The following is a 12,197-nucleotide window of genomic DNA, read 5'->3' on the forward strand; positions in this document are numbered from 1 at the left end:
GAATGTTTCTTTCACTGCAACATCCTAACACATTTACATCCTAGAGACAACAAATTTACGTTTAATGGAAGATAATATTTTCCTTATCTCTTTATATTATTTTGGCTTGAATGTTAACGAAACTGGTAGAACTATTGATGACCCATTTAGCGATTGTCTAAAAAACTAGTAAGTTTTTATGATTTTCTGGTAAATATTTCAAAACTTAGTCTGTTTCGCTTGCTGTTACAAAATGTTACAGGTGTTCTGTTTTTATATTATTACAACGATAAAAATAAAGAAAATACTTTACTATCTATAAAATACCTAAACGTTTTTCTTGATCAAAAATATTGTACTAATTCATTTAAACCTAAGTTCTTAATCCTATTAAAACCAATAGGTAGGTACGCTGTTTATATTTTTTGTCGTAATAACTAAATATTTACCCTTTCTTTTATAGCAATCATTATTATTATTCTAGTCCCACCCTTAACCATTTAACACCATAATTACTGCGATAGACAGAGACACACAAGGCGGTCAACTTTCAAATTTGGAGGTGCCTTATGCCGCTGTTGCGAGCAACGAAGAGAGAATTAAGGTCGCGTTCACAAGAGTGAAAGAAACAGACTGAGCACTGGTAGGGGCCTTAGTACTGCTGCAGAATTCGTACTGTGTGCAGTAGTAGTAGTTCGGAGCGTACTAGACTGCAAAGTACGAGAAAAAAATAGGGTTTAAAAAAACGCGGGACATTTGAATTTTTATTATTAATTCGAAAAGCCATTTTAAATTGTTTGTGATTTTGTTTTGTGACTGGTGGATTTTTTGATAGAAGATTTTTAGGATTTTCTCTTCTTTAATTCAATTTTGGATTCCAATATGGTAAGCAAAATTAATATTAATTATAAATGATTTTTTATTAATATAACAGTACCTTACAGTATTACAGTATATTTAGTATGATGATAGAATACAGTATATCTCAATAATTTTAATCAAGGCATAGTGCCATACATTTTAAATTTAATATAGTAAAAATATAGTTTAATTTAATAATTATTTTGGTTTTTTTATATTGTATTTTATTTATTTATAAATAATTCCTTATTTCGTTATTATTGCGTAGTTAATTATTTCAAAATTTGTTTCATATTATTTTACGAATATTTGTAATTATTCAGACAATATTCCTTCAACTTTTACTTTTTCCAAGGCAGTAATGCTAAGTTGTTAAATATTAGCACAATGTCATGCAAACAATGGCAAAGTTAATACCTCTAGTAAGATTTCTCTTAATTTTCTCTAATTTTGTGTTATTTTATACCATATGTTTAATATGAGAATGTTTTATTAAAATCATGAGGATCTAGTTCAGATTTTGTAGTGGACTCAATGAGTGTACAGAGTGTATAACAAAAATCAGAAATGTTTTTTTGAACTAATCAAAAATCAAAAGAATATATAGGATACCCCTCATAATTAATATCTAATAATTTTGGGATATATCATAAGACTGTGTTTTGTTCTATATTTGATAATTGTTTTAAAAATACGTTTCGATAGTAACAAATCATCTGTTTGTTTATTACTAGGAAATATTAAAATTTTTCAAAACACCCTATTAGGTCGCTATTACACAAATATATTCAATCAAATTTCTTTGTCAAGATCTTTTTTAAAAAATATTTTTAATGAAAAATTTGACAGTGTTAATATACAATATTTTATAAAATGACACATATTACACTGGCAAATTCTTTAACAAAAAAATTTGATAGTGTAAAAGTACCCTTAGAATGGAAATTTGGATAATCAAATAAATCGTTCCTGAGGTGGTTAAATTAATGCCAAAACTTTGAGTAATTTTAATTGTTCTCATATACATACATATCTATACTAATATATAAAATCCTTAAGTGACTGACATACTGATTAATCACGATCCTGCTCAAACCACTCAACGCAAGGAGCTCAATTTTGGCATACAGGTTGATTCTAGGGTGTAGAGGTTCGATAAGAAGGGATTTTTCGAAATTTCAGTTCCAAGAGGGTGAAACCACCCCTCAAATATTACAATATTTTTTATTTAAAAAACAGTCAAGTTTCCGAAAAAAACGCTTAAACACGTATATTTTATTTTGTTTTTTTACATATTTTAAGATTTTTTAAAAATGTATACAAGGTGTTTCGAAAAATCTGGTCATTGATTAATCACGATCCTCCTTAAAGCGCTTGACGTAAAAAGCTGATTTTTGGAAAACAGATTGACTTTAGGGTGTAGATTTTAGGGTGTAGAGGTTTGATAAGAAGGGATTTTTCAAAACTCGAATTCTAAGGGGGTGAAACTATCCCTCAAATATTAAAATATTTTTTATTTTAAAACCGGTGAGTTTTTCGAAAAAACTCTTAAACACGTAAACTTTATTTTGTTGTTTTACATATTTTAAGATTTTCAGGTGACAGGGTGTTTCATAAAATATGACCATGGAGTAATCACGATTCTACTTAAACTGCTTTGACGTTTAAAGCTGATTTTTGGCAAACGGATTGACTGTGGGGTGTAGAGGTTCGGGAGGGGGTTTCTCGAACCTCAAATTCCAAGAGGGTGAAAACGTCCGTCAAATATTACAATATTTGTTATTTAAAAAACGGTTAGTCTTTCGGGAAAACGCTTGGACAAGCATAATTTATTTGGTTTTTTTACATATTTTGAATTTTTTTAAAAAATCATACAGGGTGTTCCAAAAAGTTGGGTAATTTCTTAACCACGATTCTGCTTAAACTGCTTGACGTAAAAAGCTTATTTTTGGCAAACAAATTTAAAAAAGTTATATAATAATATCGCCATATTGTTTTTTCTCATGCTGACATAAATGTGAGAAAATTTTATCCAGTTTGTATGTTAATGGGAATTCTTGCTTTGCTTTATCATCATTATTACAAATGATTAATTCGACGAGAACGAAGTCGCTGGTACACGCTAGTATAATATATAATTTTTTAAAAACAATTTCTGACCACCTGTCTCTTGAAAAGGTATTCTGATAGGTGTAGGGAACTAAAGTATAGTACAGTTGAATTTAAGATACAATCAATGATTGACTTAAATTCTTTGGAAATACACGCTAAATATAATATTTATACTTGAAATGCAACCTACTGCTAAACGGAAATGTCATTTGAAAGCCGTTCCTTGACAACCATTCTACAATTTAATTCTAGTTAGATAATATACCTCGTATCATTAAAACAGTGAATAGCGAAATAATTATATTATTTCTTATACTGTTATTCTATGTTTTACGTGATCGAGCTCTGTAACATTTAATAATTTACAAATTTATATAATTTAGGTAAAAAACAACTTTGTACGCTGTTCTACGATTGTGTTGGCATTCCAAAATGCAATTCAGTCTTTGTCACTTTTTATTTAGCAATATTTTTGCTTTGCGTAATTTACCAGTCGTTCATTCAGATTTTACGTAAGAGATTTCTAAATATATGAAGGATAATATTATTTTAAGGACCGTTATGATATGTATGGTTGCTAATATTTTCATTGGCACGTCCTAAGTAGTAAGTAGATATATGAAATATTCAATGTTCGTAATGACTATGAATATTAAATAGGCCTGGTGGAATCGAAAGACAATATTGCAATTGTCTTTTAAGTTCTACTTAAGACTGTTTAAACATACTAAAATTTAAAAAATTTCTGGTATCTAAAAAGAAATTTACAACCTACCACTAGTATATACATTATACATATGTTAAAAAGTAAAGTTTTTAAGCTACTAGGTACAAAATAGGTTGTCGCTTCTATCATGCAGCTCTAGAGAGTAAAAGATTTTCAAATGGAGTATTATTTACCGTTTTAATTTAGAGTTAATTTTATTTTTAATTAAATAATAGCTTCTAAAGAAACGATGTAATATTTTTTTCTGAAATTCATTTTAAGTATCTATATGTGTCTCAAAAGACAAACATTTTTTGTTAAAATAAGCAACCAATAAGATATGTCTTTCGGAAATCTCAAAGTAAAGTTTTAGGATAAACTAAATGGTTTTACTTTTGCCTATAGACTGTCCAAAGGGAGGATCCCTGACAGTGACACTTGCGTCTGTCGTTTAATTAATAGGCAAATTGTATTATCTTTCATTTCTTTTAGATGCCGTCTGTCAACATCTTCCCCAAGTCCTTAGATAGACTATAGTTGCATTTAAATACCATTTAAGAAGTTTTAATTCGAATATCAAATTATCATAGATAATCTTTGATTGATAAAGTTTGGAACGTGTAATTTTTGCAAAACTAATAATTTATTTTTGTTTACTGAAAAATTTTGACATTTAAAAAAAAACTGAAATATACTAGTTAATTGTATTAATATTGATTAAGTCACACAGTATTAAATCAATATATATTCCATATAATCTATCTAGTAATATTAAGAGACTGAAGTTAACCTTTACAAGACTCATTTAGGTGACGCTTTTTCACCATAAAGGACATTACATATATATTTCTTTTACCTTTTATGTATTTAATTTTCTTATGTAATGTTGCATATATTATATTATAGAATATAAAAATAACGTGTTTATTAAAAGATTTGTGATTTATAAAATCATATCGTGAAATCTTTTATTTGGCATTTAAGAGGAGGCAATTAAAATAATTAATTTTAGTAAATATTTTCATAAATATTCGAAAGAGTGCAAACGTTATGTAACAAAAGTTCAGCTATTAAATAATATATTAATGATATGGGAATATGTTAATGAAAAAGGTCAAGTATACTTTTATCACCAAATAATAAAGTTTATAAAATATAATAATGTGTAGGCCACCTTCTTCAATTTTTCTCATACTTAACACCTATATTTCTTTACAAAAAATGGCAATTTTAATGATTTTTCCATGTTCAATATTTATTACTTTATTTTAAAAATATCCAAAAAATGGTGTTTATGTTTTTGGAATAATTTTGGAAAATTTTGAGTATTTGTTTTGTCAATAGCCATTTTCTTGAAAAATAATTTAAACATACGATTTGTCGCGAAAAATGTGGATGTTTGCTTTTGCTTAAAAATACTACCTTACAGTCAAAATATATGTGTTTTGTCTTTAAAAGAATACTTAGTTTAAATATTACTCGTAAATAGTAGATTTTCTTGACAACGTTGTAAGTATATGTAATAAAATTTACATATTTATTCAAGTGGTCTATAATAACAACTGCTCTAGTTCTTTCCAAGTACACCAGGATATAATTAATAAACATTTATTTCCTATATAAAAAAACTGGTGGAGTTTTAGCACTAAATAACAATTCTTTAATGATTAATTAATTAATAACTTTTGGTGTAGTATTAAAATTGGTATTTTAGATAACAACCTCCTGATGTATGATCAAATGAAACAGCACAATTCTAGTTAACTAAAATATGTACCAATTTCAGAATAATTTAGTCTCATGGACATTATACTTTTTTAGTTTAACCTAACCTTTTAGTTTAACATAACTGTCATTTAAAATAAAAATGTTATCGTAACTAAAATATAAAAACCTCTCCTCTATGTCTGCATTATAACTAAAATGTTTTCAACGAGTTTGGAATGATTTCGACAGAATATCTTAAACATAAAAATACTGTCTACCTGTGAATGAAACTGACAGACATTTGACAAACTTCAGTCACTGTCATTGTCAAGTATCAGTATCCTTTCTTTGGATAGGCTACAACATAAGTTATTCTTTATAAAAATATAAAAATATTCAGATAAAGAAAAATATAATATAAATTAGTGTAAAAGGTAAACAACATATTTTTGTTGCAAAAATGTCTTAAAATCAGATTTTATATACGCAAAGTATTACTCGATAGAAGCATAAAAAAAGGTTTGGTCTAGATTGTTCTTAATAGATTTCGTGACAGCTTCAAGGTTATCTACGAAGAATTCATTCAATGAACTTGAAAGTGAGATTTTGCTAATAACTATTTATATTACATCTTTTATTGGTCAGTGTTAAAAGTTAAAAAAGATAGATAGATATTGGAATTTATTTTAGCTTTAATTTGATATACTTTTTAATTCAAGATATTTTTATTATTATTTTATGCACAACTTAATTATGGTTTAATAACTGTTAAGTGGTATGTTTATTTGTGAAAATAATTACAACAATTTAAATATAATTTAACACTCTTGATACATATTATTTATTTAAAGGAAATTAGTATTGTCTATTGGAGATAAAAATTCTATATAAATAACAAATTGAAAAAATATTATGAAGCACAAAAGTACGAAAGCACAAACGTACGAAAATATATTAAACTTACTTATTGAACTGAAATTATTTAAACTCACTGTTAAATTTAATCAGTGTAACCACATTTCTCGAAATTTTTGAAATTGTTTAAAAAATGATTTGTGACGTTTGAAAAAATACCATTTTGCTATATTTGGAACAAAAATTACATTTTGTGCCTTGCCTGTCAAGTCAAAGGTACAGCCTGTCCACAAAAAGTAAAATATTTACTCCTAAAAAAATAATATACTCTATTGACATATTGGCAATAATTTGACAAGAAGAGAATATTAAAAAGTATACAATTTTCGATTGTATTTTACGTCGCAATTTTACAGATATTTTCCCTCCTTATTAGTCGAGCTACACGACTAAATTTCAAATCGGTGAAAACACACAAAGAAGATTCTCTTTAATATTCTTTACGCAACATTTCCTGTCTTGACCATTATCAGTTGTACTGTTTCTTTCTGCCCGTTTTAAATTGTACTACTCCACGTTAAAAAATAAATATTTATTACATCTCTGCAGACTAACCGAATGAGTAACATAGTAACATTAGTAGAATTTGACATTAACAAAGACCTAACTTAATAAAAATTTATTTGCTCCAATACTTACGCAGTTATTTTGGTTTTCGCAATTTTCAACGTTTTTTTACATACTACAGGTATTTTTTTATCAAAGTTTTAAAACATAATATTAGTAAATGTCTATTACCTTATTAACACAGTTAGAATATAATTAAGAACTAATAGGTACACTATCTTTTAATGCCAGGCAAATAAGCAAAAAAAGATAATGAAACTTAAAAAAAATAAATTTTGATGTGTCACAACTTTATGACCGACCCTGTATACTTAAAGTTTAATCGACATTTAAAAACCCTATAACTTTTGTATTTAATTTTTTTTTAAAACATTAAATCATCACAATATACCAAAACACTTTACTTTTACACTGAGTAGAACTAAAAGTGATTTGATGTATTATTGTAAATTCAAGGTTCCATCTATCAATTATAAATAAATAAATGCCTTTAACAAACACACAAACATAAGAGAATACGAAACATTATACAAATAACATTGTCAGTCTTATTCTTTAAAAAAAAAACATTTATAAATGTTTACAATGTCAAAGAACAAAAAAATAAAAATAAGATTCAAAAATATTTAGTAAGTTTATACTAAATATCAATGACCTCTGGATAAATTTACCTCGATATCATTGGTAAATATAGTAATAGCAAACATTAGACCAGTGTTTACAATATCAAATTCGATTATCAAAATATAAGTCATTTACGGCGTAGAAAGCCTTGTCTAGTAAATAAGATTTCAATGCTTTGCGAAATGAAGAAAATTATGTTATGGATTTGATTTCAAATGGCAGGTGATTGTGCATTTTTTTCGAGTTGTATAATATTGAACTTTTAACTAACTCTGAGCGTGGGGTAGGTAGATAAAGATCTTGCTCCGCGTTCCTGAGTGGATAAGTGCGAGATGTCCTTTCTTGAGGAGCTGATACATGCTTACATATTAGGCAAACGGATTCAAATATAAATAAGGAAGGAAGAGTTAATATTTTAAATTTTTTAAAAAAGTCCTGGCAATGAGTTATGCTGTTTAGTCACAGTGAATATCGAACAGCTCTCTTCTGGAGCTTGAAAATGCGGCTAAATTGAGTCGCACAACACGTACCCCAGAATGGAAAGGCATATCTGAGGTGCGACTCAAAAAGTGCATAATAAACAGTTGTAGCCACTGACAACTTAAGCTACTTAGAAACAGTTCTTAATGCAAAACAGGCAGAGCTTAATTTTTTCGACACAGCGTCGATATGCATGTCCCATTTCGGAGAATTGTCTACAACAAGCCCTAAGAATTTTACAGATTTTACGACGTCAATGGTGGTGCTGTTAAGTACAAACGGCTGCAGCGAGTTTTTATACGACACAGCTTTAGTTTTAGAAATGTTGAGACTCAGGAGGTTCGAATCGCACCAAGATTTAATGGTGATTATTTTTGTATTGTATTTGACTAAGAGTGGGTCCCAGGTAGGACCCTCCACTGCAGCCGCGAAGGCCTATTGTGGCTCAGTTTCTACAAGTTCTTTAATAGAAAAATAGTATTAAAGTTCACCCTCAAGACCCAGCCTTTTAACATAAGCCGTTATAATGGTGATTAAGTCATTTGATATAATCCTATGAAGTGCCGTGACGTCCTTGTTACTCCAAGTGAAGCTAGTGTCGTCCGCAAAAAGACATTTACCACTGATGTTTATGTTAGCAATGTCGTTAATAAAAAAAGAAACAAAATAGGGGCTAGTACTGAGTCTTCTGGTACTCCACATTCTATTGGCCTGCTAGAAGACAACGTGGTATCCACCCTCACAAGTTGGCTTCTCTTACTCAGATACGACTTAAACCATTCGAGAAATGTTCCCCTGAACCCATAGTGCTGCAGTTTATAAATTAGGATCTTATGATTTACACTGTCGAACGCCTTAGAAAAAATCACAGAAAATGGTTGCTGTAGAATGATGGTTATTTAGGCTGGAGTAAACTTTATTAAGGAGGGAAAACATAGCGTCATTGGTGGACTTGTTGCTTAGAAATCCAAATTGATGTTCAGTAAGTATTTTGTATCTAAACAGAAGAGATACCAGCCTTCTCTTAACCAACCTTTCTATGATCTTAGATAGCGTTGGAAGGAGTGCAATTGGGCGATAGTTAGAAGCTTGATCTTTGTTTCCTCCTTTATGCAGAGGAATGATTATTGAATTCATTATTATACGAGGGAAAACAAAATGTTGATATTTTGGCGAAAGTTTGAAACACCCTGTGGAATATGCTAAAGCAAGGAATTTAAAAATAATTGTCATCTAGGTACGTCTTTTCTCGATATTTTGTTTTTTGATCATCTCAATAGATTTATTTTTATTGGAGATATTCGCTGTTGAATAAAACAGTAACGATTTACAGCCATTTTAATATTGATTTTGGGTTCTCATCGACACAGTTATAAAATAGTGTTTATTGTTTTTGTAATGTCATTGAAAAATCATATTATTATTGTTTATTAACGTGTACTTTAGTAGAGAGGGTTTTAAGTTCTGAAGAATCGGCTATTGTTGCTTTAATTGATCATGAGAGAGATTAACTTTTGGACTTAAAACCATAATATCTGCTAGAGTAACTGCCCAACAGACAATAATAATATGATTTTTAAAAGATAGTGACTTTACATAAATCATAGACACTATTTTATAGGTCTGTTGACTAAGTCAAAACCAAAGGCATGGTTTTAAAAAATGTTAGTGTCTTCTTCAAAAGCGAATATTTCCAAAATATTAAAGCTCTCGAGATGAATCAAAAAACAAACTATCTTAAATTCCTTGCTTTGTTAACGTACTCCACAGGGTGTTTTAAACTGTAGCCAAAATATGAACATTTTGTTTTCCCGCGTATAATTTACAGATGGCAATATTGGCAACTTTCATTTTCAATTTAGAAGGAGATCAAATTTGAAGGAAAAATTCAAATAATTTAAATTTAATTATTAAAATAACTATACCTATGTAATATAAGAATCATTTGAAGATTTTGATTTATTGAAATAAAGCATGATCTTGATGATGAATCAGATATTGTAGATTTTATGGGAGGGGGAAGTTAATTTAAGATTTAATGCCAGCTGGCTTATCAAAGTCTTACGTCTTGTTCTGTGAGAATTATGTACTTAACCTTGAACGTCAAATCTCTCTTAATTATGACATTTTTCTATCATACTGCATTGTGTGCTATGATGCAAAAAAATAATTAAAACTGTAGATATTTCATTCGGAGAAATATCTTTGGATCGAAATGTTATTAGAACTATACGGAGTGCGTCTCAAAAGTGGCTCACCCTTATAACTTTTTTACTTTTTCAGACAAAAAACGAGATTTGGTATGTTAGTACATGACATAAATTAAGATTGATTAATGTATACAATTATTTTTCATCATTTCCTGTTTCACCAGAAATGACTACAACTTTTTATTTTTAAATGTCACCCTAGGTATTTTGTTACTTTATTCGATAGAAAATGACACTCTGAATTAAATGACATATCATATGTCAACTTTTGACATTTCCGCATAAAATAAATTGTGTTTTAAATTTCTCTTAAATTTCAATCTAAAGTGGTATGGCTGTGTTAAAAATACTAATTTTTAATCAAGGAGTCTTGGAAAAATATATTTGGTCGTTTAATGTTTTTAGTGTCTTTTCCTGGCCAGTTAAAAGATGTCCAAATCATATTTTTATTCATATCTCACTTTTTTCAAATGGAACAAATGTGGCTCATTAGCATATTTAGAAGAAGCATTTTTTACAACTAATTTGGTACCACACACTTGGTATTGCGAGTCAAATTGCCGTTATCAATCGCATTTTACAATTTCAAATAAACCATATGCAAAAGTATCAAATGTTGAAATAATATGATATGTCATTCTATTCAGAGTGTCATTCTGAATATGTCATAAATGTCAAAATACCTAGGGTGCCATTTAAAAATCAATATTTGTAGTTATTTTCGATGAAACAGGAAGTGACCGAAAATAATTGAATACGTCAATCAACCCTAATTTATGTCATACACTAACAAACCAAATCTAGTTTTTTTATCTGGCAAAATAAAAGTTATAGGGGTGAGCCACTCTTGAGACAAGACGCACCCGGTATAATAATACCATAGCAATAAAATTATTACCTTCTGGAAATAAATTGTCTTGTTCGTTATTAAAGTGTTCGAACTAGTTGTCTACTGAAGTCTTGCATAACTTTTACATTTTACATTCTATTCAACATATCTTTACTGACCTACTGTATTAATAATATTTCCGTAACGGTTACTATAGACCGCAGGGAGGAAAATATCTAAAGAATTAATTATACATTGTAAGGTACTTTGACATTTTTAAACGATATTGTTTTTCATTCTAACACTAAACGACATTCTATATAATTATCATAATCAATGGAACGGATTTTTACACTTTTTATTGAGTATTTTTCATTGACATTATACAGCACAGATCATATCATTATGCATTTGGATTTACTATATATTTGATAGTGACAATTATGGGGTATATTCACTTCAATATTTAAAGAATATTTAAATAAGGTTTCAAATAAAACATTTATAAAATGTGGTGCTATATAATTTGTCGAAAGTACGTACGCGTGTTGCCATTATCCATTTTAAAAATAAGATAAAATTTAGAATATAAGAAAATGAAAATTCCCGACATTTAAGGCATACTTAATTATAACTTGTGTGTTAAAATGTCATTTTATGAGAATAAAACTTATTTTCTGTTAAGAGAAATTATTTAACATTTGCTTACCTTTTAGAATTTCGATTTTCGGATTAAAATATTTCTATATTGTTTTTAATTATTATATTAGGCTATAGTCGTTGATTGAAACAATTGGGAAGATACGCAACCTAATGGGTAAATTCGTAATAAGGCTGAATTGATTTCCCCTTACGTCTCAAGTGCTGTACGGTGGAGCTTCTACTCGATCTGCGGTCGACGCATAAAACACTCATTTTCTAATTCGGCTAGCGAAGGCATATCAAAGACGGTGTGGAACTGAAAGGGACAGTGTTGCCATATTAAAATGTGTAATATCTGTAACACTTTTGAGGAAAATATCTTTGGATGAAAAATCCGCGTTTATGTATTGAAAATTTATTCGCGTGAAACATATTCATATAAAACAATTCTTTTATAGGTACTGAATATTTCGTATGATCGAAAAAAGTTATTTAGTTGAATTGGAAATGACAACTATTGACATTTACCATAATATTTTACATATGAAATAACACAGCGATATTC

The 12,197-nt window shown here is 28.7% G+C and overlaps 1 protein-coding gene across 1 annotated transcript in view; it reads left to right on the forward strand.

Moving 5' to 3' along the window:
* Window positions 1-631: 631 nt before the first annotated feature.
* Window positions 632-12,197, forward strand: part of LOC115874312 (probable chitinase 10) — a 90,180-nt gene continuing 78,614 nt past the window's right edge. Inside the window, 1 exon segment of the mRNA XM_030889417.1 lies at window positions 632-864. Within this exon segment, the coding sequence (XP_030745277.1) occupies window positions 862-864 (3 nt within the window). The 5' untranslated portion in view covers window positions 632-861.

Source organism: Sitophilus oryzae, unplaced genomic scaffold (genome assembly GCF_002938485.1).
Source record: "Sitophilus oryzae breed Bouriz unplaced genomic scaffold, Soryzae_2.0 scaffold_1274_pilon_pilon, whole genome shotgun sequence".
Classification (NCBI taxonomy): domain Eukaryota; kingdom Metazoa; phylum Arthropoda; class Insecta; order Coleoptera; family Curculionidae; genus Sitophilus; species Sitophilus oryzae.